Consider the following 27,976-nt stretch of genomic DNA (forward strand, 5'->3'; position numbering starts at 1 on the left):
CATTTCATCTTTGCTGCTTAAGATGTGAGAGAAGTCAACTGCTCATCAGTCTTTGTCAGATCAGATCCAATTTGGCTTATATATGAATCTAGACCCGCAATAATGAAGAAGAATTTACCATTCATTTAGGGATTGTTAGTTTCTGGAAATAAATGCAGCCACATCTTGTGATACCTAGATTCCACGAAGGGGTAAGTACATTCCAATGGCACTTTTGTTAGGATTCGTGGCCAAATATTTGCCCTCAATCAACAGCACAAAGCAATTATTGGTATTAAATGTGCCCTGTAAAGTAATTGAATAGTATCTGAATATTCTAAATACCTCAACTAGCAGCAAGAGCGTAGGTTCCAGCTCAGATCGAAGTAGTAACTCATTCTCCTTCCCTTTGAAGTAGTCCCTGTAGTGTTTTCTGTTGTACGGAACTCGCAGATTCTCAGGAACTCCAATCTTATTCTCCAGAAGGCGAAATTGCAGGCTCTGAAATCCTGATGCAGGTACTAAATAATTTCTTCAAAAACAAATGACACCAAGTAATTAGTGTGTTACAGGCACCGTGATAAAAATTATGAAAATTCAGTGCAAACTACAATCTACTTTTTTTAATGCATTATATGAAAATGTACTGGTATGATAACTGGTAAGTGTATCTATCAGTCACCTTCGTGAAGAATAACATAACCGCAAGCAGTAAAACATGTATTTTAGACAATCCAATAACCACAATCCGATATCGGGATATAAAGTGGTTTACATCTGCATTTTTCAGTTCTTCGATTGCCCCCCTTGTATCTAAAGATACTGAATAAGCTATCGCTCGCCTTTCTGCAATATCCATCCCCAAGTCCACCAGCCACTGAGGTTCATCCAATCCAGACATTGTGGTTTAAGCAAAGCCAGTCCTTCCAGTATCCTTTATCCTTAATGTACTCAGCCACTTTCTCTCCTGCCCCTTCTACTGACATGTGTAGGAAGGAACTGCAGATGCTGGTTTAAACTGAAGATAGACACAAAAAGCTGGAGTAGCTCAGCGGGACAGGCAGCATCTCTGGAGAAAAGGAATGGGTGACATTTCGGGTCAAGACCCTGCTTCAGACTGGTTAGGGATAAGGGAAACGAGAGATATAGATGGTGATGTGGAGAGATAAAGAACAATAAATTAAAGATATGCAAAAAAAGTGACCATGATAGAGGAAACAAGCCATTGGGTTGACTCAACAAACAGCTAACAATGGCCTGATTCCTCTATTATAGTTACTTTTTTGCATATCTTTCATTCATTGTTCTTTATCCTTCTACTGACATGCTGACTTCAGAATCATTCTGCCCAGAAAAATGGTATGAAGTACTCATCTCAAAATACATGTTATTTTCAATGGTAGACAAAAATGCTGGGGTAACTCAGCGGGTGAGGCAGCATCTATGGAGCGAAGGAATAGGTGATGTTTCAGGTCAAGACCCTTCTTCAGAATTGTTATTTTCAATTCTACATTGCTCTCTTCTCTATTTCAAATTGGCTAAATTCTTATTAGGTTCAAAGGTTCAAAGGTTGATTTATTGTCACATACACCTAGATGTAGTGAAATTCCTTTTGCCAATGCAGCACATAAAAAAGAATACAAACATACCAATAATAAATAGCTTTAACATAAAAACATCCCCCCACAATGGTTCCCATTATGGGGGAAGGCACAAAGTCCAGTCCCATCCCCAATGTCCACCCATAGTCGGGCCTATTGAGGCCTCCACAGTTGCCTCTACGGAGGCCCAATGTTCCAGGCCGTCCTCGCCGGGTGATGATGTTCCGGCGTCGGGAGAGTCCTCTCAGCGGCATGGGAACCCTGGAACGGCTGCCTCCCTACTCGAGACCGTGGCTTCCGGAGCCGACAAGGCCGCGCCGAATGGAGCTCAACTGGCGATCTCGTCGCGAGATCCCAGGCTCCCGATGTAGAGTTTCAGCGCCGCCGCCCGCAGCTCCGCGATGTTTTTAACGCCGGTCCCAGCTCACCGGAGTTCCAGCGCGGCGACCCAGGCAAGGCACCGCCCGCCCCGCAATGGCGCTCCAGCGCTGCACCGCCGTCCTCACACCCGCAGCTCCGCCGCCGCCGCCGATGCCGGTGCCGCCGCCGCCGATGCCGATGCCGCCGATGCCGAGGCTCCGGGCGGTCCCCTCGCTCCTCGGACCCGCAGCTCCGCAGCCGCCGCCGCCGAGGCTCCGGGCGGTCCCCTCAGGAAATACCGCTCCAGGCCGGCTGGTAGGCCGCGAGGACGGGTCGAAAGTGCAGCCCGGAGAAAAGCTGCATCTCCGACCAGGTAGGGACCCTGAAAATTAGTTTCCCCCTTCCCCCCCCCCTCCCCACACATAAAAAAGCTAGAACTCCTTAAAAACAAAACACTAAACTAACTAAAAAAAAATTTTTTAAATGAAAAACAGACAGCTGCAGGCTAGGCAGCCATACCCACTACAGGTCGGTGCCAATTATTACCAGATGCTTACTGTTTGAAGCCTGTGGAAGACTTCAGCATTCCATTTTATGTTCACCTCCATTCTCTTTCATGATGTCTCCATGCTCATCTTAACCTGAGAGATCATTATGTTCAGCCTGGTTCTCACTGGAGTTATTCACCTAACCTGCACCGTGCATAACTGTTCTTTCCTTGTCATCCAGAGAACGCCTTTACCACCCGCAACATAAACTGAGGATTTATCAGAAACATTTACTCTTTAAAGTCACACATTGATCAGTTATAGGTTTACCTGCCAATATTTGGTTTAGTATATCCTGGCCAGATCCCTCATTTTCCCAGTGATTACATTGAACATATAGTCCAGACACAAACCATTATCCCAACAGTCCATGTAACATTTGTGTTCCCATTGAGTCTCCACCTGACTTTTTTGGTATCATATTTTTAATATCATTCTTGTAAACCTTCGCTGCCACCATTCCACTACTGAACATTTTTTTTTTTAATGTAGCAGCATAACTTTCCATTGCCTTTCTATTCCGTTGTCTGGAGGTAAACCCCAGATTGTGCTTTGTTGTTTTAAAGGCCTTGCTAATCTGTGGCATTTGTGCACATTAGCCTATTTGTCATCCAAGGTCACTTTATTGCTCCATTCAATCTAAATTCTTCTTTTCCATATAATAATTCCTATTTTTCTCAAAATATATGTTGTACCTCCTCCTCACCCCTCCCCATTTCAACCAAAACCTTTCTTATCTTACCATCACTGATTCTCACGTCTCCTTCCACCAAAGTTTGACCCACCTGATTCCCCCCAAAGCCAGACATGAAGTGTGAGGTGATGCACTTTGATGAATAAAAAGTTTGACACACACACAATGAATAGTAGGGCCTTAAGATGCATTGAGGACTCTCGCGTAGTTCAAGGATCCCTTAATAGTTGTACCACAGGTAAGCAAATGAAGGAGCAAAATAACGGGCTATTTGCCTTCACTGGCTGTGGTATAGAATACAATAGCAAGAACGTTATGATACAAAAATAAAAAGCAATAGATAGGCTGGAGTATTACGAGAAATGCTTGTAAACGCACTTTAGTAAGGACAAAAATGCTGGAGAAACTCAGTGGGTGAGGCAGCATCTATGGAGCGAAGGAAATAGGCAACATTTCGGGTCGACCCGAAATGTTGCCTATTTCCTTCGCTCCATAGATGCTGCCTCACCTGCTGAGTTTCTCCAACATTTTTGTCTACCTTCAATTTTCCAGCATCTGCAGTTCCTTCTTAAACATGGTAAGGACATGATTGCAATGGAGAGAATGTAGGTGAGATTAACCAGATTGTTGCTTGGCTTGGAGTGTTTTAGTAATAAGGATAAACAGGATTTGTTTTCCTTGGAACAGAGGAGACTTGGGCACCTGACTGAAATATGCAAAATTATGAAGGGGCATGGATAAGGTAGATAATAATAATAATAATAAATTTTATTTTCAAGAGTCTCAAGGACACCTTACAAAAATTTAGCAAGTAGAGGAAAAACATGTAAGCGGAATGAAATAAATAGTAGAGACATGACTAGTACACAAATTAAAGACAGAATTCAATTCAAAACACAATATGAGGCAATTCAAGCACAGATGAAAAGGGAGGGGGACGTGGGGCTAAGGATAGGCAGAGGTGAAGAGATGGGTCTTGAGGCGGGACTGGAAGATGGTGAGGGACACGGAATTGCGGATCAGTTGGGGGAGGGAGTTCCAGAGTCTGGGAGCTGCCCTGGAGAAGGCTCTGTCCCCAAAACTGCGGAGGTTGGACTTGTGGATGGAGAGGAGACCGGCTGATGTGGATCTGAGGGACCGTGAGGGTTGGTAGGGGGAGAGGAGGTCAGTGAGATAGGGGGGGGGGCCAGATGGTGGAGGGCTTTGTAGGTGAGGACCAGGATTTTGTAGGTGATCCGGTGGGAGATGGGAAGCCAGTGAAGTTGTTTGAGGACTGGAGTGATGTGATGCCAGGATTTGGTGTGGGTGATGAGTCGGGCGGCTGCGTTCTGGACCAGTTGGAGTCGGTTGATGTAGGTGGAGCTGATACCAAGGAGAAGTGAGTTGCAGTAGTCCAGTCGGGAGGAGATGAAGGCATGGATGAGTCTTTCAGCAGCCGGGGATGTGAGAGAGGGTCTGATTTTGGCGATGTTGCGGAGGTGAAAGAAGGAGGTTTTAATGACATGGCGGATGTGAGGCTCAACGGAGAGGGTAGAATCAAAGATCACGCCAAGGTTGCGGGCCTGGGGAGATGGGGAGACAGTGGTGCCGTCGATGGTGAGAGTGGGGAACTTTACCACCATGGTCTAAAATCAGGGGGCACGGATTTCAGGTGAGTGATGGGAGGTTTAATCGGGATCCTAGGAAATATGTTTTTACCCATAGGTTGGTTGGATTTGCACCATGAGGTGTGGAACACACTGCTGAGGGGATAATGGGAGACAAAGGCCTACAACATCCAAGAAATAAGAACCGTGCATTTGAACTGGCAAGGCACGAGAGGTAAATGAGATTAATGAAGTTGGGTGCTCAATAGTCAGCATGGAAATGGTGAACTGAAGAATCAATTTCTATGCTGTATGATAGCACAAAAAGCTGGAGTAACTCAGCGGGACAGGCCGCATCTCTGGTGAGAAGGAATGGGTTACATTTCGGGTCGAGACCCTTCTTCAGACTAAGAGTCTGCCTGTCCAGTTGAGTTATTCCAGCTTTTTGTGTCTATTGTCAGTTTAAACCAGCATCTGCAGTTCCCTCCTACACATATCTATGCTGCATGATTTTACAATCCTAACATCTTATCCCGAACCTCAAGTGCTCCATTTGCCCTTGTGCTAGAAATCTTGACATTGATTTTCTGTAGTTTGTGTCACTTCTTCCACACGTGGTTCCACAGGAGAAAAATTCAATCCTAAAATTCCCAACTTTTAGAGGAATTGCAAGTAAAACGTTTTAGCTGCCCTTCCATGGAATCTTTATTCACGTTTCCAAACGCTTATTCAATTGTTACTCTGCAAATACCCAATCTTTTTCTTTTTATTTACATTCTTTACTTTTTCACTTTAAGGTAGAAGCATTAGTTGGAAAGCAGCCACAGTCTCTGCAATATTTTAGTGCTTTAGCCCAAATTGGTTTGTAAAAAATCAAATTGGCACTTCTTCCCACCACTTTGCACAGTTAGAAACATAGAAACACTGAAAAATAGAAAATAGGTGCTGGCGTAGGCCATCCGACCCTCCGAGCCAGCACCGCCATTCAGTATGATAATGACTGATCATCCAAAATCAGTACCTCGTTCTGGCTTTTCCCCATATCCCTTGATTCCCTTAGCCCTAAGAGCTAAATCTAACTCCCAGATTTGCCTAACTTCAACATTTGCATTTAGATGCAATTGCATACACTCTGCACTAACACAATCTCAAGAACTGCACTCTTGGATTATTAATTTAGCAGTAAACTTATCATAATTATTGAATTACCTCTCAGATTGTCATCTTTTTAAATTTGCTTCTCAGCTGATCTGCATTAATATGTGCTCAGGTTGAGCAGAACCAGAATCTCCACACATTTTCAGTGTCAGATAATTTCATCAAATATAGCGTTTTTGTATTACATTTGAGGCCCAAAACCCTATTAAGGTCTGAGCATGGTTCAACTTTCAATTGATGATAGACACAAAGTGCTGGAGTAACTCAATGGGTCAGGCAGCACCTTTGGACAAAAAGGATGGGTGACGTTGTGTGTCGGAACCCTTCTTCAGACTCCGAAGAAAGGTTCTGAAGAAGTCTGAAGAAGGGTTCCGACCCAAAACGTTATCCATCCTTTTTCTCTGGAGATGCTGCCTGACTCACTGAGTTACTCTTTGTGTCTATCTTCGGTTTAAGCCAGCATCTGCAGTTCAAAAGGTATGGGTGATGAGAGCAGAGTTAGGACATTTGACCCATCAAGTCCGCCATTCAATCATGTCTGATCTATCTCTCCCTCCTAACCCCACTCTCCTGTCTTCTCCCCATGGCTCCCGACACCTGTAATCAAGAATCAAGAATCTATCTATCTCTGTCTTAAACATATCCATTGACTTGGCCTCCACTGCTTTCCGAGGCAACGAATTCCACAGATTCACCACCCTCTGACTAAAGAAATTCCTCCTCATCTCCTTCTTAAAGGAACGTTGTTTAATTCTTAGGCTAGGCTCTCCCACTAGTGGAAACATCCTCTCTACATCCATTCTATCCAAGCCTTTCACTGTTCGGTAAGTTGCAATGAGATCTCCCTCTCATCCTTCCAAACTCCAGCGAGTACAGGCCCAGTGCCGTCATACGCTCATCATATAAGTACAGGCCCTGTGCCGTCGAAGGTTCCTTTGTACATTACTTTTAATTGTATGTCTCATTTGAAGGCTGAGCCATGGATAGGTCTGGTGAGATTAAAGAAACACCACCAGCACTGCAACATGGATTCCTGATTTCAGGTGGAACCCCCTGCAGAATTTCAGCCCACTGCTGTTAAGAAATGCTGTATGTTGGATACCTGGTGAATGAAAACATTTAGCATACCCCATGGTTGAAAATGTTACTTCCCCAAAATTTGAGGAGTTTGCACAACTCCTCAAACCTATGCCCAAGGATAGACAAGGACACCAGACCCTGAATTATTGGGACTTCCTTTCTTTTGTTTTTTTACTTTTAGTTTTAGAGATACAGTGTGGAAACAGGCGCTTCGGCCACCAGGTCCACGCCGACCAGTGATTCCTGAATATTAACACTATCCTACACACACTGGGGCCAATTTTTACATTTACCAAGCCAATTAACCTACAAACCTGTACGTCTTCCACAGGGGAAAATGGAGGAGGACTGGCCAAATTTTGTGCCTTCCACCACAGTGATGAATGCTGTGGTGGATGTTTGTGTTAAATGTTTAGTGTATTTTTACGTATTCTTTTTCATTGTACCGCTGCTGGCAAATTCATTTCACTTGCACTTTATGTGCAAGTGATGAATAAAACTGATTGTATTGGATTGGATTGCCTTTGGAGTGTGGGAGGAAACTGAAGATCTCGGAGAAAACCCACGCAGTCGTGGGGAGAATGTACAAGCTCTGTACAGCATAGGTAGTCGGGATCGAACCCGGGTCTCCGACGCTGCAAGCACTGTAAGGCAGCAACTCTACCGCTGTACCACCGTGCCACCTGTTCTCTTTCATTAAATAACTTGGGGCGTGATTAATGGGTGCAATAGCACTAACATGAATTTGTCCAATTGGCAGCTGCTGAAGACATGGGCCAAAATGTCCCTGGAATAGTCCCAGAGCTCCCAGTGAGCAATGGTCATTGGTCTGGCCATTGATTTGGTCATTGCATCCATGGTATTCGGATAATCTTGTGGCAAAAAATCAGAAAAACCCATCATTATGTGTACTTCACTATGGCTCTATCTTCAATCTTTACACGGATACCTCAATTAAATAGATACTAGTATGTCGAACGTGTACGCAAATATACTTGTTGAAAACTATTCAGTGAAATGGCAAATGATAAAGGGTTTTGTGTCAAAGTTCAGATGTATTGTGAATTACATTTGCTTTGTTCTGTTCCAACTAATAATTGTAAAAGTTTTCTACCTGAAATCAAAGAAATCCAAAGCCGTCATTGTTTCCATAACTGCAAACTGGTCCACCAGGAGTTTAAGTATCGTTGCAATTCGATGAATTCTTGAAACCACTTTCAACATATTTCTCTCATCTCTTACCTGAAACACAGTTTTTCCCATGGATTATAATTCAATATGAATGATAAAACTGAAATGCCAAACTCCTCCTACATAGCAAAAACAAATAAAACCAGTACAAAAAGATACAGGAATGTCTCAAAGTTACTAAATGGTTAGAAACACTTTCTAGCTTTATTTCTGAGTTGTTCTTATTGGATTATGAGTTCTGATCGGTTTTCAGCTTTGGAGAAAGAATAAACAAAGATGAGCACTTTCTCACAAGTGGCGATAGTTATGACACTGATTAACATTCAGATGCTGTGAGTGTAAATTTCAGGACTGAAATTCCGCAAAGACATTCACAGCACCAACTTTGCAATGAAATACTCGCATTTCTGCGTGCGGCTAACACTTCTCCTTGAGCAAATTCTGGCAAGCTTGGGATATCTGTACATCCGCATTAACACAGAAATCCCAAGCCTGCTTATAGCATACAGCGAGGCATTTTGTCGTCTTGTTGTGGTATTTCTCCACAACTTAAAGTGGTGATTTCATTGTAACAATAGGCATGAGGTAGGATTCAATGTAGCAATGTTACAAAATTTTGAGATTTAAAAAATCAAGTCAGTAATTTATCCCAATCATAAAAAGAAGTTTAAATTGTCACTTAATTCACTTTCATATCTTCAGTATTAAAAAAGTTATGGTCATTTTCATACTCGGAAATTAGCATCTTATTCTCTATTGCTTTTCCATTGACTTAACACAAAAGCTGTGATCGAGGACAGTCAAATGGCCATAACTTTCTTAAAAATTAAGAGAACTAAAATAAAATTTCAGTTATTATAGATTGAAGCATTCTGAAACAAATATGAAACAATCTTACATAGATGACTTGAAATTAAAGCATATAATTATTTAGTTACCTAATTGTAGCTAATTACAAAAATTACTAGATCTAAACATCTATCAATTTCTTAAGAATAGATTAACATTTTTAAATAGCCTAAGTGTCCAAATAACATTCATACAAGAATTCACAATATAACATAATTTTAAAATCTCATTGTCATGGATTTATAGGCCAAATGGAAGGAATTTAATGTTTAATACCTGTAAATTAATGGCCATTTAAATCAACTTGTCTGTGGGTTTTTCTGGAACGCGACCATTTGGAACGTTGCGGTTTGCAGTGATATAGATCCCCATATCGGCATGAAAAATACTGCCGGTTGGTATGGGGGCTAAATCACCGTTTCGCAACTTAAAATGTGAACTAAAGGTATCTTAAGGACCACTTTTATACAAAAAAATAAACAGCTTTCTTTTACCTGTCACCTATATGAAATCCGTCCCCGTTGTCGGCGTTGACGGCTTTAGAAGCTGATTTTAAAATGACTCCAGCGCTGAACGAGTCGGGCGATGTAAAAAAATACACAGAACGCCCGTCGGAACGATTCTTCAGCAAAAGCTTGCAGTCCAACCAAATATAATCCAGGACAAGGTAGGAAAAAAAATGCGTTTTAACCCTCCCCCCCCCCCCTCAAAGGCGCCCAAATCGCGCAGACGGTCAGTGGCAGAATTGCAGCGCCGCTGAAGGTAAGTATTGTAACATACCTATTCAATGCAAGTTATTCTCCATTGACTTCAATACATGATGACAGCAAGGGAATAGGGAGTTAGTACCGTTTTTCTTTCAATTAATTACATAAACATTTCCTTTTTTTAAAGTGTTTAGACACTTTATTTGTCAATTATTGACCGCTACATCTTTCTAACAGCTTTGGAATGTTTTTGAATATCAGAAACAGCCTTGACCCTCTATAAACTATGAGCTGTGGTTTGGGCACCACCCTACAAACCTTTTCAGCAATTTGTGTGAGTGATGCTTATTCTGGCCCCTCCATATTATTTATGTTGTTGAAGGCTTTGCAGCTAAACGGGGCTTTGTTATTGAAACATTTGAGGATCTGTTTGCCTGCACATTGTCATTGAAGAAGTCACACATGGTGAGTATACGCAGATTGCACAGACGAAAGATGCTGGTTAAGGTCAAGTATTAGATTATGGTCAAAATCCTGCCCAATTATCAAAGAATCTGTTGTTGTTTAGAGAAAGAAACACGGAAACCCGGAATATAGGTGCAGGAGTAGGCCATTTGGCCCTTCGAGCCAGTACTGCCCTTCAATACGATCATGGTTGATCATCCTAAATCAGTACCCCATTCCTGCTTTCTTCCCATATCCCTTGATTCCATTAGCCCTAATAGCTATATCAAACTCTCTCTTGAAAACATCCAGTGAATTGGCCTCCACTGCTTTCTGTGGCAGAGAATTCCACAGATTCACAACTCTCGATGTGAAAAAGGGTTTTTCTCATCTTTCAGTCCAAAGTCACCTACCCCTTATTCTTAAACTGTGACCCCTGGTTCTGGCCTCCCCCAACATCGGGAAAATGTTTCCTGCATCTAGCCTGTCCAATCCTTTAAGAATTTTATAAATTCCCTCTCATCCTTCTAAATTCCAGTGAATACAAGCCCAGTCGATCCATTCTTTCATCATATGTCAGTCCCGCCATCCCAGGAATTAATCTGGTGAACCTACGCTGCACTCCCTCAATAGCAAGAATGTTCTTCCTCAAACAAGGAGACTAAAACTGCACACAATACTCCAGGTGCGGTCTCACCAGGGCCCTGTACAACTGTAGTAGGACCTCCTTGCTCCTATACTCAAATCCTCTTATTATTAAATAAATCATCTAGTCAGAGTACTAGAAGTCACTCCCATACTGTACAGGACTGGAATTATGGACTTATTTCTTGAATGCCAGTCTGATTAGAACATTTTCAAACCATCTGTTATTTCATGAACAAAATGCTTTAAGCTAAAAGTAAACATTCTCATGACACGGTATAATGAGTAGTCTATCTTGCTACAGGGACACAAGAGATTACAGATGCTGGAATCTGGAGCTAAAAGCAGACTGCTGGAGTAATAGTGACCGAACAACATCTTTGCAGGCAAAAGGATGGTCAATGTATCAGGTCAGGACAGAGAGTGTGGAAGGAAGATAGTCAGTATAAAGACCGAGGCAGGTAGGTACCAGGTGGAACCAGGTGAGGTGGAGGATGATGGAGCCCACTGAGGAAAAGGAAAAGGAGAGTTTGGAGACAGAGGCTAGTGAATGATAACAAACACCCCTGTGCATTTCACTGAAAAACTGAAGAATGCCTAACATTCGTATTTAGTGTCCTTGATGTAAAATCACTTGACTGGCAAGAGGCAAGAGTGAAATAAAAACAGAAGTATTTAATGGATTAAACAGCATCTTTGGAGAGAAAACAAAGTTAATATTCTAGCTCAGTGACCTTTCATCAGAACAACAAAGTTGTGCGGCACGGTGGCGCAGCGGTAGAGTTGCTGCCTTACAGCGCTTGCAGCACCGGAGACCCGGGTTCGATCCTGAATAAGGGTGCTGTCTGTACGGAGTTTGGACGTTCTCCCCGTAACTTGTGTGGGTTTTCTCCGAGATCTTTGGTTTCCTCCCACACTCAAAAAATGTACAGGTATGTAGGTAAATTGGCTTGGTAAATCTAAAAACTGTCCCTAGTGTGTGTAGGATAGTGTTAATGTGCGGGGATTGCTGATCGGCAAGGACCCGGTGGACCAAAGGGCCTGTGTCTTCGCTGTATCTCCTAAAAAAAAACAAAGTTGGACACCAAACTTATTTTGATGCAGAGAAAATGAGAGGTAGGGAATCAGTATGCAATGGGGGGGGGACTGAGAATGATTGAATGCCACAGATAACTGATGGAGGTGTAAGCTGGAAAGGGCTGGCAGTATCAGCTAGCAACACTAGTGTCAGTCAGCAGCCTGGCTTGCTAAGTATTTCCAGAATAGTTATGTTTTATTCATATTTTTGGTATTTGCAATCTGCTTTTGCCTTTCGAAGGAAGAATGATCTTCAACTTATTTAATTCCTTTTTGTAAGTTATATATTGTCATATTGACATTGGCATTGATAATTACTATGCCAGGTTTGTGTGACAGGCACAATTTTATAAGTAGAATGGCCTGTAAAAAATGCACTTCAAAATATTGGTTAGGATATCATGGAAACATCAGCACAGAAGGACACGACATTTGTCTATGCCAGCTTTAAGGTAATTAGTCCAGAATCAAGTCACTGCAGATGCTGGAATCAAGATCAAAATGCAAAGTGCTGAAGGAACTCAGCAGGTCAGGCAGCATTAATAGAGGGAACGGGAAGAAGACATTTCAGATCAGGACCCTTCTTCAGATTGGCATGTGACAATAAGTCCTTTGGTAAATGTTACCCATTTATTGTCCGCCCAGACATCCACGTAACTATTGAAAGGAAGAAACTGCTTCCTCCATCTGTTCTAGTGTACTTAAAATAGTACTATCACTCACCTGACCATTCTGAAATATTTCACGCACTGAATCCAATTCCCAAAGAATCTGCTTGAACCACAATTCATAAGCTGCAATTGGAAAAGACAAATAGAGTTACTACTAATTTACAGAATTAATGCCAAATGAATTCATGGGGCTGCATCGTGGCACAGTGGTAGACTTAGAGCACCAGAGACCTAGGTTCAATCCTGATTAAGGGTGCTGTCTGTACAGAGTTTATACATTCTCCCTATGATTACGTGAGTTTTGCCCAGACGCTCCACTTTCCTCTCACATTCCAAAGACATGCAGGTTTGTAAGTTGGTTGGCTTCTGTAAATTGTCCTTGGTGTGTAGGGTAGAACTAGCGTATGGGTAGGTCAGTGTGGACTCAGTGGGTCTAAGGGACCTGTTTCCATGCTGCAACCCGAAACTAAACAATTTGCGGATACCAACTTATTTTTAATAACAAATTGACCTCACCTTGGTGGGTTATAATAAACAGATGTTCATCATGTATTTTGTTTCCTTTCTTTTCGCTCTGTAATTCTTGTGCGTTGATTATTTTATCCAACTTTAATAAAAAAAACAAAAGTATAATTTGAAAGTGTTTTGGAGATTTAAAAATAGCTAAGAATTCCAACTGTTGTATTCTGTAGCTTTTGTTTTTGCTCCCTAATCTCCAGAAAGTACATTACACTGAGGAAGAAAAAGAAATATAGTCGGTCACAAGGTAACAAAAAAGGCAGTAAAAACCGAAGTACAGTAAAAGTGTCAGAGAGCAAAAATGTCAGAGAATTCTCAAATTAGACAATAGACAATAGACAAATTCTACTGTGAAAAGCTGATGGACACAGAAATACCAATCCCTTCAGTATGTCTATCGATCTTCTGCATGTGCCAGTTTGACAATTGCTGTGGATATTCACTTCGCTATCATTTTTCAAACAAACACTGTAGAGTCTTTACAATATCTAATTTTGTATTATCTTGACAACAGATATTCTGGAACTTGGATCACTACTAAAGTGAGTGATTAAAACAATGCAGCTTAGTTCGTAGTAGTGGGGAGGAACTGCAGATGCTGGTTTACACCGAAGATAGACGCAAAACGCTGGAGTAACTTAGCGGGACAGGCAGCATCTCTGGAGAGAAGGAATGGGTGACGTTTCTGCTCGCAAAATGTTACCCATTCTTTCTCTCCACAGACGCTGCCTGTCCCGTTGAGTTACTCCAGCATTTTGTGCCTATCTTCAGCTCAGTTAGTCAATCTCTATTCAAGCTGATGAATAATGACATTCAATCACAGTCAAAAAGATCTGGAGTGCCCTCTGCTTTCCTTCGCTTCCACATGAGAAGATCACACCAGTTAGTAGCTCAGTACCCTACATCCTTCAACCCATTCATGTGCAGGACAGTGTCTCTTTGGAAGTGGGTTTTTATGCTGACTGAATAGAAATAGCAGCAAGAGAGGCAATGAGGAGAGAGTGTGCCCCTGGTTTTAAATATACAAGGTTGAGAGAAAGGACGTTCCCTCTTCCATCTGGTGGTTATGCCAGACCAGGCATGAAAAGGTGACTTGAAATAATGTGAATATTGAAATAATTGATCACCTGAAACAGTGCAGGGAGAAATTCGATGAACTCACTTGATTTGACAAGATTACCTTTCTGACACTTGGGCTCCATGTCAGAAATAGACACAGTTGCTGTACTGCAGCACACCCACACACCAGATACACACACACACTCCTACTGTAGAAGCCATTTCCCCAACTGTGAACCTGTATACTATATACTTTTTTTATACTGACAGTGCCAGGAACACAATGTGAGGAATGGTGGCAGAGGCAGATACCATAGTGGTGTTTTAAGGGCCTGTCCCACTTGGCAATTTTTTCAGCGACTGTCGGCATCATTGACTGACGTATCAGATCACTGGTATCAGGCGGCGTGATGCGGCGTGATGACATATTGATGCACGGTGTCTCCTCAAATGTTGCAACATTTTTGTTGTCGCCGCTGTAATTTGAAATGCTCAAAATCTTTTGGCGGCCCTGATACGTCAGTCAAAGACATCGGAAATTGCTGAAAAAAATTGCCAAGAAGGCTATAAAATACTGGAATAAAATAAAGGGGAAGGGAGCAGAGGAAAGCTTTTTTTTGGTGGCCCAACTGTATGATTGGGATCTGGAATGCACCACCTGCAGATGTGGTGAAGGTACTGTAGGTTAGATAGTGGCCTGCAAGAGGGACTTTGGATAAATAGATAGTGAAGAAAAACATGCAAGACGACCATGGGTGAGTTCTTGGTAGAAAGGCAAAATATACATGATGGGCCCAATGGTTCCTTCAGAGATGTAACTGTTCTATGATTCTAATTAACCCAGGTCGTGTGTTATACTTTATTGTAAAACCCGCATTTCCTGCTTCTATTTCTTATCCAAGATGCACACATTCACTTTCCTGCACAGGATGTGGGTTTTCCCTGCTGCTTAGGCCGTGCCCATAGTTTAAACAAGTTCATAAAGTCAAGAGCATGTATTGAAAAAACATTTCATGAAATGCCACAACCACCTTCTATGCAGGTTTATGGATTGTGTGCAGGATACACAGTAAGTGCTATTTATTTTAGCAATAGTACATGTTGGGCAAAGCTAGTGTGTGTGCTTATGAAGTGTGAACAGAAAAAAGAGTTACCCACTTTTGCATTAAAGCTGGAATCGTTTCTAACATTGAGATTTTTTTTTTATCGGATAGGTTTCATAAAAATGTATACACAAAGTTAGATAAGTAGGATATATTCAAACAAAGTAAAAAGAGAAAATTCTATAAGGAATAACACTATAGTAGACTCCTTAAATGTACCTGGAGGTAGTCCCCATATATCAATCCACCTTTACTTGCTTTGTTTGTTCCATCTTGTGATGCGTCATAGCTTTCCTGCGCTTCTGAAGGAAATGCATATCTGAAAAATTATACCACAAGTTAATTAATGTAGTGTTTTACCTGCACTATTTCACATCCTGCTAAAATAAGGGATTGTAATTCATTAAACCTTTGATAAGAAAGATCCTGGATCTTCTGACCTCATCACGTGCAAAATTGCCCATCGCCACCTCTGCCTCAGCTCATAAGATGCTAACTCTCATGGCTATGTTACTTCTGGTGTCATCTATTCCAATGCTCTCACTGCACATTTTACAAACAGGAACACATCCAAAAAACTCCTGCAATCTAAATTCTCGTTTAGATTACTCGGGTGCTTCCTGGTCTGTGCTGATGCCTTCATTTTAAATGATCACCATGTTTTTTATATCTGTTCAGTAGTTCATCCTCTGCCTGTTTATGTACCCTCATCCAAATCTATGACCCTATGAGTCTTGCATACCCATGAGTTCCAGCACTCTGTCACACCTTCAGCTGTCGAAACACCAAGCTGTGGAAATTCTTTCCTTAAATAATGTGGAAAAACTGAATGGTTTAAGATACTTTCAAATTGTAACTTTTTGGTGCCCAAGCTATAATATCTGAAGATTCAATGTCAATATGTTTATTCATTTGATGTACCTTAGGGTGTTTCACTATTCTAAAGCTGAGGTGTTGCACTTCTAAAGTATAGTGGCATATTCTCCAGTGCATTGTGTTATGTGCTAGAGTATTCTAATATGAAATAGTAATTAGTTTAGTTTAGTTCAGTTTAGAGGCACAGGTCCTTTAGCCCCCGAGTCCATACCAACTAGCGATCCCTACGCACACGAGGGATAATTTACAATTTTAACCAAGCCAATTAGCCTACAAACCTGTACATCTTTAGAAAGTGGGAGGAAACTGTAGCACCTGGAGAAACCCCACACAGGTCACGGGGAGAACGTACAAACTCCGTACTAACAGTACCTGTAGTCAGAACCGAACCCTGGTCTCTGGCGCTTTAACGCAGCAGTTTTACCACTGCACCACCGTGCTGCCTGTAATGTTATTGTATTATATGAAGTTCTGTAGGGTAATAGTAAGATTAAACGAGAACTTACCAGTTCGAAGTTTGATCGTTATTTTATGAGGAGTAACGTTGAGGGAATACGTGAAGAACCCCGCCAGGACACATGCGTGTCATTCTTCAAAGCAGCGGTGTGAAATCACAGATAACTGTAATGACTAAACATAGTAAGATTAGAGAAGAAGATACCAGTTGAGTATATGATCAAGGGTGGGAGCGGAGGGCACGTATTCCCTCAACGTTACTCCTCATAAAATAACGATCAAACTTCGAACTGGTAAGTTCTCGTTTAATCTTACTATTTTACTTCGGAGTCACGTGAGTGACTACGTGAAGATTTTAAAGCTCTGTGATTCAATGCCGTGGAAACGAGTCCATGCATCACATCTGCCTTGATGATTATGGGAAGAATAGCGTTAATATTATTAGACATGAATTCGACGTTGAAATCAACGAAAAATTTATTAACACCAAATTATAGCCCCTATTCATGGGGTAAAATTATATTACAGAACTTAAAATTGTTTCTGCAAACGTTCCAGGTTTAATTACTGGTTTGTGATAAAATCGTTGGAAAGTTTTCTCCGTTGACCATCCTGCTGTCTTGAGGATTTGGTCCATCGGAACATCCAACTGCATAGCTGCCGATGTAGCTGCAGCCCTGGTGGAGTGAGATTTAAAAATGTTAGTATCCACTCCAGCCTTTATTAGAACCTGTTTCAGCCATCTCGAGATGGTCTGCACTGTCACTTTTTTGTGTGGTTGTTTGTGGCTGATTAAAAGTGCCATTTCTTTGCATCTGATGATTTTTGTATACTCCATATATAATAGTAAGTGTCTTACTATACAGAGACGATCATCTGTCGGGTAGGCCCTAAATTCTATTTTTAGGTCTGCTGACCCCTGTCTGTTCTGCTTGACTAATTCATTGATGTGAAAAGTTAGGTTCCCAGATGAAGAAGTCATGTTGTCCAGTCTTAATTTATGTAGCGACTGTACCCTTTGTGCCGTGACCAAGGCCATCAGCATGACTGTTTTCAGTGTCAGTTTCTGTAGGGACAGAGCTGTAGCTGGAGACCAGTTCCTTAGCATGGTCAGTACAATGCTCACATCCCATATTTGGGAGTACTTGGTTCTCGGGGGATTGACATTAAAAATTCCCCTCATGAGTTTAGTTACCAGGGGGTGTGTCCCAACAGAATGCTGCTCTGTTGCTTGCCATAGGTATGTTGACAGAGCACTTCTGGCGCAGTTGATGGCACTATAACTGAGCCCCTCATCGTAATGGAGGCCTGCCAGGAATTCCAGAACAGACGGGATGTTCATTAATCTGTGGTTGATGTTGTTGTTGTGACAGTACATTTCCCATTTCCTGATGTACACCAGGTACTGTTTTTTGGTGGACTGTCTGTGGGCCGCTGAAATCATGTCCACTGTTCGGTCCGTCAGTCCCAGATGCAGTAGAGGGGCTTTTAAACTCTACAAATTAATAAGTTCATATGGTTATGACATGGGTGGCTTTCCCTTGTTACGGGATGAACCAGTAAATTTGGTCTATGCCGGATGGTGATGCATGGTTCTAATACCATATCGAGTATCACAGGGAACCATGGTTGAGTAGGCCAATCGGGTACTACCAAAATACCAGACGCAGAGTCTTGCTGTATTTTCCTTAATACCCGACTGATGAGGCAGAAAGGAGGGAATGCATAAATAAACAATCTCCTCCAATGCAGCGAAAATGCATCTGTCGCCGCTGCTCCAGGGTCTGGTTCCCATGAAACATAGTTTGATAACTGGTGATTAAGCCTGGATGCGAATAGATCGATATCTGGTGTTCCATACCATGCTGCAATATCAGCAAATACTTTTTTACCCAACATCCATTCGGTGTTTTCATTAAATTTGCGTGACCTGGTGACTGCCACTAAATTTAGTTTACCTGGTAGGTAGGTAGCTGATATCCAAATATTTTTCTGGATACACCATTGCCAAATTGTGTTGGCCAGATTGTCACATGATGTCGATTTGTTTCCACCCATGTGGTTGATATATGCTACCACGGTGGTATTGTCAATTTGTAGTCTAACATGCTGGTGATATAACCCAGAACAATATGACTTAAGGCCATGGAATGCACCCAACATTTCCAGGTAGTTTATGCCCAGCGTTTGTAATAATGATGCCTCCTGTGCATTCCATCTACCTCCACAGCTGGAGATGGAATTGGTAGCACCCCAACCAAGTGCACTGGCATCAGTTTGTAGTACCATAGATGGGCTGCTGATAATGATTGGGTTGGAACAATGCCGAATGTTATCTTTCCACCATTTTAGTTCCATTATGGCCTCGGTTGGTAGCTTCATTGGTCTGTCAAAATGACCACCATTAATTTTGAGTGCTCGTATTTTTGCCCTCTGTAAATTTTGATAATGTAAAGGTCCGAATTGTGTGGCTGGAAAGGCAGCCACTATTTTGCCAATTATTCTTGTTACCAATCTGATGGATGGTTTACTAATGTCAAAGAGGTTACTGCAAGCCTCTGTTAAGGCTGTAACCTTTTCCTTAGGCAAAGTCACTGACATGTGAACTGAGTTAATGGTGAACCCTAGATAATCCATTGTGGTAGAAGGCGTTAATTTAGATTTTACTGGATGGATGATAAAACCCAGTTTTTCAAATAATTGTTTTGTGGCTGTTACCATTTGTTTAGCCAATTCCAAAGTTTTGCCCACAATAAGTATGTCGTCTAGATATGCCATCACCATGTGTTTTTGTTTCCGCAGAAACGCTAGGGCTGGTTTCAAAATTTTTGTGAACAGCCTGGGGGTTGATGTTAGACCATTAGGTAGTGCTCTGTACTGCCAGCGCTGACCCATCCAGTTGAATTTTAAATAACATATGTGGTCACCTCGTATAGGTACTGAATAGTAAGCATCTTTTAGATCGATGCTTGCCATGTAGTAACCTTTGGAAATCAATTGCTTAGCAGTAACAAAGGTTTCCATCTTGAAATGAATATGTTGTATGAAAGTATTCAAATTAGTCAAATCTATGATGATGCGACAACCACCATCTTTTTTGTTTTTGATAAAGATATTGGACACGAATTCTATTGATTCGTGTTGGGTTTTTTCAATTACCCCTTTTTCATAAAGCCGCTCCAGTTCAGCGTGTGCTTTTGATTTTTCTTTGCCTGAAAGCACGAACTTTCGGTTCGGTACATGCTGAACTGGAGGGTTATGTTTATGTATAAATTCTATGGTATATCCCTGGATACTGCTTAAAATATAAGTGTCGGAAGTTAACTTATTCCATGCGTCCAGATAGAAGTGTAATCTCCCACCAACCTCCATGCTTCCTTTAATTCGTAAGGAACCAGACCCACCTACCTCCATGGTTACCAGTGGTAGGTTTACTTCTTTCTCGGTATCCTTCGTGGACGTTGAGGCGCCGGTGTCTGGGTCTGTGGTTGGGTTGGTGTTGGGGGTTTGCGCAATTTCCAGGAAGGCCGGTCTGGGCCATGGCCTAAAAAAGACCGATGTTCAGTGTACCTGGCCTTCGAGCTTTCACCAGTTTGTTTTGTTCGACTGGTGGGTGCGTAAAGGTGCTGTTTGTGGCTGAAGTAGGTTTTAGCTGATGTTGCTTTGATGAGCCCCAGGGTTTTTGCCTCCTCATCGAGTTCTTTCACTTGTTTGGCTAGATTACCTCCAAATAGTAGAATTGGTGGTTTAGGGGTTCAAGGTTTGCACAGACCTGCAAATGTAGGGTCTAAAGCGGGTTGGATGGCACTCTTCCTAATACTGTTTATTTCGTATTGAGTGTTACAGAATAAAGCAAGTGCATCCTGTTGATCCTGTGACATGTCTTTTTCATCTATTGTGCGGGCGAAAGCTGTAATTCCCGCTGTTAGGACCTTCAGTACTTTTTGGAGTTTCAAGTCCCTGGCTCTAATTGCTACTCCGACGTGTTTCCATATGCACTGGTTTATAATGGGAACATTCAGTGATGTACAGTTCCCTGGTGGTAAGTGTCTTGCCATGGTGTCCATTAATGCCTGTCCTTGTAGCTGCTTAAATGACATATAGTCAATACTGGCAGCTAGTTTTGGTTCCAGGTTTTGGCCAGTTAGGTCTGGTCGTATGAATTGGGACACCATGTCCAGTAAATTATCGTTTTCTTGCACCCCTCGCACACTTGGTGATTGTTCTGCAAACCCCTCTTCAGGGTCAGCCCAGAAGTGACCCCCAGTACTCCCCTCTGACGAGGGAGAAGCACTGTGCAGCCCTACAAGAGGTACTGCTGTAGGACTTACAAATTGCCCACAGTGACTAGCCTCCATCTCCCGGAGCCTGTCACGTTGGAGCATTTGCTCCATCAGCCGCTCAAACCGGCTCCAATGCTCTCGGTCACTGGCCGCTCGTGGCTGCTCCTCAAGCCGCTCCAACCGGCCCCAATGCTCTCGGGCACTGGCCGCTCGCGGCTGCTCAAAGTCGGACTCATCGGAGTCAACGACTCTGTCAGACTTTTGCTTTGCCTTACCGCCCGGCCGCGGTGTAGATCTGGCCGGTGCGGGGGCGAAGTCGGGCACAGCTGTTCCCATTACGGGCGATTCGTGTGCCGTTGGCCGCTGCTGGCTGCCCGCAACTCCGCGGTTCTCCCCCGCCAGCTTTGCGCAGCCTTCTTATTCTTCTTTGTTCTGTCCATTGGCTCCACCTGTAACACAGTGAGTGGAAAAAGAACGCAGAGTCTCCTTACCTGCAGTTCCCGGCTTTTAAATTCTGCCGCTCCCGGCTTTTAAATTCTGCCGCTGAGGGGGAACGTCGTTCCACCTGTATGACTCTTTCGCAATGCGTGTAGCGATATGACACGCATGCGTCCTGGCGGGGTTCTTCACGTAGTCACTCACGTGACTCCGAAGTAAAATAGGATAATTTGTTGCATAATATGGCATTCTACTTTATAAAAATACAGGAACCTATAGAATAAAAGCATCGTCAAGGACTGCTCTCACCCCAGTCACAGTCTGTTTACCCTCCTCCCATCCGGGTGGCACTACAGGTCTCTCCGTTGCTGGACCAGCAGGTCCAGGAACACCTTCTTCCCTGCAGCTGTTACATTACTTAACTCTGCACCTTGGTGATTGCCAGTCACCCCCCCCGGACACTCCTTCCCCCAGAAAAAAATGCACTACTACGACTGTATGTACGTATATATATTTATTGCTCATTATTCAATGTTCGCTCTTCTGGGTGAGATGCTAACTGCATTTTGTTGTCTCTGTACTGTACACTGCACAATGACAATAAAGATTGAATCTGAATTGAATCTGAATCTGAATCTAAAAGGTGGCAGTTTGATAATGAGGCTGAACCCCTCTTCCAACTATCAGTCTGTATCATTGTGGTGTCAACCACAAGTGGTCCCCCAAGTACTTTTTAAATGTGATGAAGGTTTCCGCCTAGACCACCCAATATTGAATTCCACCTTTGTGAGTGAAAATGAAAACTCACCTCTGATTTGTACTTGTTAACTTAAATCTATATTCCTAAATTGTTAATTTCTTCTAATCATCCACAATATGTTCTGGACCAACAATTTTGATGCTACTGACATCCTCAGTTTTGCTCAATTTCTACAGATGCACCATGGAAAGCATTTTCACTCGATGCATTACAGCTTGATATAATTGTAAGAAATTTAGCCCAGTCCATCACACAAACTAGCCTCCTACCCATCAATTGCATCATGCTGTGTGCTGCCGCTGAATATCCGCCAATATAATCAAGGACCACTCACTCTCCATTCATTTTCTCTTCTCCCCTCTCCCATCAGGCAGATGATACAAAAACTTGAAAGCTGTACTGCCAGATTCAATAACAACGTGTACTCTGGTGTTATTACCAGGGGGCGCCGCACGATGGCAGCCTCGCCAACAGTTTGTCTGTCTTCTCGTATTGTTTTTGTTATTTTTAATGTGTTTTAAAAGTTTGTGTTAATGTTTTATGTGGGGGAGTGGGGGGAGGGGTTGTGGGAAACTTTTTTCAATCTTTTACCTTGCCGGAGATGCGATTGTTTTCCGGATCGTATCTCCGGTCGCTCTGCGGCCTAACATCATGGAGCTGGAGACCTTGCTCGGGACTGACTTTGAGCCCCACCGCGGGGTCATGGACTTACCATCGGAGCCGACCCCTTGCCTGGGATTGATGCTCCAACCGCAGCCTGCGGATGTCACCATCGAGGAGCTCGCAGTCTCGGGTAGAGAACAATGTCGGGAAGCTCCAAACGACACAGAAGGTTTTGACCAGCCCCGACCCGGGGTCCGATCACCCGGCATGGGGGAGCTGAGATTCCCCCCCGATGCAGGAGCTTGATCGCCCCGAATGTGGAGGGCTCGACTGCCGGCTACGGAGCCAAAATCGTCCCGTTAACAGAAGGCTCGAGGCCCCCGACCGCAGGAGGACAAAGGAGGGAAGAGATTGACATTTTTTTTCGCCTTCCATCACACATCACAGTGAGGAATGCGAAGGAGTCACTATGGTGGATGTTTATATTAAAATGCGTTTGTGTGTTTTGTTGTTTTATATTGGTATGAGTGTATGGCAAATGAAGTCCCTCGTATGTGGCTAATAAAATATGACTATGATTAGAATCTTGAAAGGATCTCTCATATGCTAAAGATGAATTCTTAATTGTCCAATTTACCTTGTTGAGGACCTTGCTTTTTTTTTAATCTACATTTTCTCCATAGCTGTAACACTTTATTCTGCACTCTATTTTCTCTTGTGCAATACCTGGTATACTCACATGTGGTATGTTTTGCCCAGATAGTACTCAAAACAAAGTTTTTCACTGTTTCTTGGTATGCATGACAATAATGAACCAATACCTATCAATAAAGGCTCTTCGTATTTATCCTATTCAGGCATCACATAATTTCATGCACTTTTAATTAAACTTTTTCAAAGCCTCTTGTTTTCAAAATGAATCTGCCCCATCCAATCAATTAATCGTCAAACTTCTCCAGGCCGAGCATTATCCTTGTAACCATTTTCTGCAGCCACTTCAGTAATATCACATCCTTTCTGAAACATGTAACCATCTCTCTCGCCAAATTAAGGTTTTTTTTTCCCACAGTTCCACAATTATCTTCCCGATCAGTCAATAAAGGAAAAAAAGTTTGCAATATGTAAAATAAGCCTTAGCTACCGGCTGTGCTATCTTTAGTGTCTATGGCTATGCAATATTAGTCTTGTGTATTTCTAACACATTCTGACAAGCTACTACCTATTATGTAACTTCCACACTATATTACCTCATACCTTTCCAGGGTGAAATCCATTAGCCATTTTTCTGTCCATCTGACTACTTCATTGAGATCTTCCTGCATGCTCTAAATTTATTTCTCATTGTGATAAATGTCACTTTCAAGAAGCCACCCTAACTCATTCTTTTGTATCCTGTATAAAAATACAAAACGTCTGGATGGAAATATTCGGACAATTTATTCAGATTCCACTATATACTTCAGTCTGCACTATTCAGGTCTGGTTACCTGGCATTACTGATAATCTATTGTATTATTGATTATCGCACATGTATTTATTGTGTTGATGCCCAGGAGACAATAATGTTATGAGGCTCCTTATGTTGACTGCCCAGGAGTCTTAGCAGCATCGCCCTTTACGGAAATAACACCAAGCTCCAGCTGCCCCTGAAGTCCCTGGAGGAGGAGTTTAAGGTGACTCGGGCCAGAGAGGTGATGATGTACAGGGACTCCAGTGACCCCAAGGTGGCTCAGGCAGGGGTGGAGGTGACAATGTTGAGACAATAATATTATGAGGCCAAGTGACTGACACTTTCTGACATGACTGACACTTTCTTACTCAAGCATAAAGGGTGGTGGGTGTAAGGAACAAGCTGCCAGAGGAGGTACTTGAGGCAGGTCTACCCCAACATTTAAGAAACAGTTAGACAGATAGTTTAGTTTAGTTTAGTTTACTTTAGAGATACAGAGCAGAAACAGGCCCTTCGGCCCACCAAGTCTGCCCCGACCAGCAATCCCTGCACATTAACACTATGCTACACTCACTAGGGACAATCTTTATATCTAGACCAAGCCTATTAAGATACAAACGTAAGATAGACACAAAAAGCTGGAGTAACTCAGTGGGCCAGGCTGGAGAGAAGGAATGGGTGATGTTTCAGGTCGAGACCCTTCTTCAGACTAGTCAGGGATAAAGGAAATGAGAAAGATAGACAATCTTGTAGAGAGATATAGAACAATGAATGAAAGATATGCAAAAAAGTAATAATGATAAAGGAAACTGGCCATTGTTAGCTGTTGGGTGAAAAGGAGAAGCTGGTGTGATTTGGCTATGAGAGGAACAGAGAGAGAGCGAATGCTGGGGTTACTTGAAGTTAGTGAAATCAATATTCATACCACTGGGCTGTAAGCTGCCCAAACAAAATATGAGATGTTGTTCCTCCAATTTGTGTCTTGCCTCACTCCAACAATGGAGGAGACTAAGGCAGTGTGGGAATGGGAAGGAGAATTAAAGTGTTTAGCAAACGGGAGCTCAGGTAGGTTCAGGACGACTAACCTACAAACCTGTATGTCTTTGGAGTGGGGGTACATGGATAGGACTGGTTTGGATGGATATGGACCAAAAGCGGGCAGGTGGGACTAGTGTAGCTGGGACATGTTGGCCGGTGTGGGCAAGTTGGGCCGAAGGGTCTGTATCACTCAATGACTCTATGACACAATAAATCTGAAGTTCAGAGAGTTGGTTGAGTTGAAAACCAAACAGGTTGCTGGGATTCTAATTCTCATTGAGGCTTTCAAGATGATAAATGTTTGAAGATTACAATATGCATAATTCTAATGCTCCATTGGAGTTTGTGTGTATAATTCAAGTCGTCGAGTTTATTATCATATGCACAAGTAATGTGAAGTACAGGTACAATGATAATTATTACTGGTAAGCCATGTCGAGGCATGTTTCATGTCACCATTATCCTTGCGGTCTCACTGATAATTACATATGTATAAGTAATAAACATCTTTGGTAGCAGCCCAAGGAATATGGTGCGAGGGCAGGAAAGTGCAATTGGGGTTCAATTAAGTTGTGATCTCATGGAAAGATGGAGTCGTCACAAGGAAATGAGCTATCTATTCCCATCTTATACTTAGAATCATATCACGTTCATTAGAACACAAAATTAATATTTGTCTATGCCTGCACTTGTAAGTTCAATCCTTTGCCCTGATCTTTCTCTCAGTTGTGCATATTGCAACCTTCACACATTCATCATCTTGAAACCCTCAAGTGAATCTACATCCATCACACTTTCAGGTAGCATATTCCACATTTGTTCTAATGCATAAACCTTGACAAAAGTGTCAAAACAGCTTTCCATGCTCATTATGTTTCTTTTTTTGTATTTCCATTTGAACTTGATATCAAAGAATGAATTGAAAGTTCATCCGGTTTCCGATTAAGGCCAAGAACAAGCATTTCCAGTAAACTTTTATATCTTAACACTTCGGGTAACGCTAGTTATTACATCTTTAATCGTTTAAACGTTTAAAAGTATTGATGAAAATTAAGCCAAGGCATCGCCGAATCATAAAATAATCAGTCTTTATAATTATACATGTCCTTATCACATCGACGGTCTCAAATTGTTCCATTTGAGTTACTTTTGAACTGTAGTGATTGTAGTGATTGTTATATAAATATTCACGTAATCTGAACATTTCTATCTGACAATTACAGCTGCCCGAAACTTCCACATTAACTTGAAAACAACATGGGCACCGACCGAGTCAAACAGACCAGTTTTACATTTTATTTTCATTTTCAACAATAGCATTATTGGAGTCCAAAGATGCACAACTCGCAAAAAACATAACATTTTTATAATCCAGCGAGCCGATCTTCACATTCTTGGATTACAATTGTGTTTTTTCCCCTTAAATTAGAAGGAATTTACCTTTCTCGGAAGGGACAGCCACTCATGATCCTGCTCCTTCTCCCTGGACACGATGATTCCTTTAGGTTTTGTTGAGTTTTTCCTACGAACTTGATGCAAACAATCACCTGTTTTCCTTTTAAAGGGAGTCCCCTTATCTGTCCCGATCAATCAAGAGTGGAACTTTGATTTGTGTTGGGAGATCAATTTTACTATGCAAATATTAAGAAAAATAAATTAAACAAACTTCAGTCATCGTGCAGTGATCGTAAGTCTAATTATTGACAGATCCTTTTGCACACACCCTTTCTTTACTGACTCTGGTCATGCCATAATGTCAAATAACCAGTGGATGTATTTTTTTAATTGTTGTTTCAAAAATTTCTTATATGATTATAACGTTCACCGTACTTTATTGAGAATGAGATGATTTGATGTCAGGCTAAAATAATAGAAATAAATATTACATAAAATGAAAGGGAATCACGTACAGTAATCCCAAATAAGTAGAACAATGCCCCCAGCTGGTTGTCTTGTAACAGTCCAAGAATTATCCTTTATTCTAAAAATGAGCAATGACTTCAACTGAATTTTAATGGTTCAATGTTTTCTGTATTATCACGTGTACCCAGGTACAGTGAAATACTTTCATTGTATACAGCTCAGCAAGACTATCGCCATACCTGAGCACAATGCCCAGCTAGTCCAGAATATACAGAACACCTCACTGAGTCATGCAGAAAGGAACTGCAGATGCTGGTTTACACTGAAGATAGACACACATTGCTGGAGTAACTCAGCGGGACCGGCAGAACCTCTGGAGAGAAGGAATGGGTGACGTTTCAGGTTGAGACCCTGCGTCAGACTGAGTGTCAGGGGACAGGAAGACACAGAGATAAGGAAAGGAAATGTCATGTGAAAACAAGATGAAGTGATGAAGGTAAAGGAAAATGTAGAATAGATCATTGTTAGCCAGGAGAAGGTGACAACAAAGGAAACAGAGATAGAAATGTAATCAGGCGGACAGCCAGACTGGTCGGAGAACAAAGAAGGGGAAGGGATGGAGAGAGATGGAAAGCAAAGGGTTGCTCGAAGTTAGAGACTGACTGAGTCTATCTGCAAGAGGCACCATGTTGGCGCCATTTTACAACCCCATCCTTGCAGCTGGCCACGAAGGCCCTTTGCAGCCATTGCTTCCATCCCGGTCATCCCACGAACCATTCCTCTCCCTGCACGGCTCTCTTTAGCCCTTATTCCCCGAGGGGAGCCTCCCGCAACCATCTTTGAGGGCGCAAAAGGAACTTTACATAGAACTCTGCTAGAGACTTGTGGATTAATAATAACTTCACAAATATTTTTTACCATATCTATTGCTACTGAAA

The 27,976-nt window shown here is 42.2% G+C and overlaps 1 protein-coding gene across 1 annotated transcript in view; it reads right to left on the reverse strand.

Moving 5' to 3' along the window:
- The window catches only part of tdo2 (tryptophan 2,3-dioxygenase), a 60,374-nt gene extending 33,603 nt beyond the window's left edge, over positions 1–26,771 (reverse strand). The window contains exons 1-6 of the mRNA XM_033018608.1: positions 26,616–26,771; positions 15,491–15,590; positions 13,107–13,197; positions 12,643–12,713; positions 8,121–8,248; positions 325–511 (exon numbers count right to left, since the gene is read on the reverse strand). Of these exons, the coding sequence (XP_032874499.1) occupies positions 325–511; positions 8,121–8,248; positions 12,643–12,713; positions 13,107–13,197; positions 15,491–15,590; positions 26,616–26,641 (603 nt within the window). The 5' untranslated portion in view covers positions 26,642–26,771. The remainder of the gene's footprint in view (positions 1–324; positions 512–8,120; positions 8,249–12,642; positions 12,714–13,106; positions 13,198–15,490; positions 15,591–26,615) is intronic.
- Between the last annotated feature and the right edge of the window lie 1,205 nt (positions 26,772–27,976).

Source organism: Amblyraja radiata, chromosome 1 (assembly GCF_010909765.2).
Source record: "Amblyraja radiata isolate CabotCenter1 chromosome 1, sAmbRad1.1.pri, whole genome shotgun sequence".
Lineage (NCBI taxonomy): Eukaryota > Metazoa > Chordata > Chondrichthyes > Rajiformes > Rajidae > Amblyraja > Amblyraja radiata.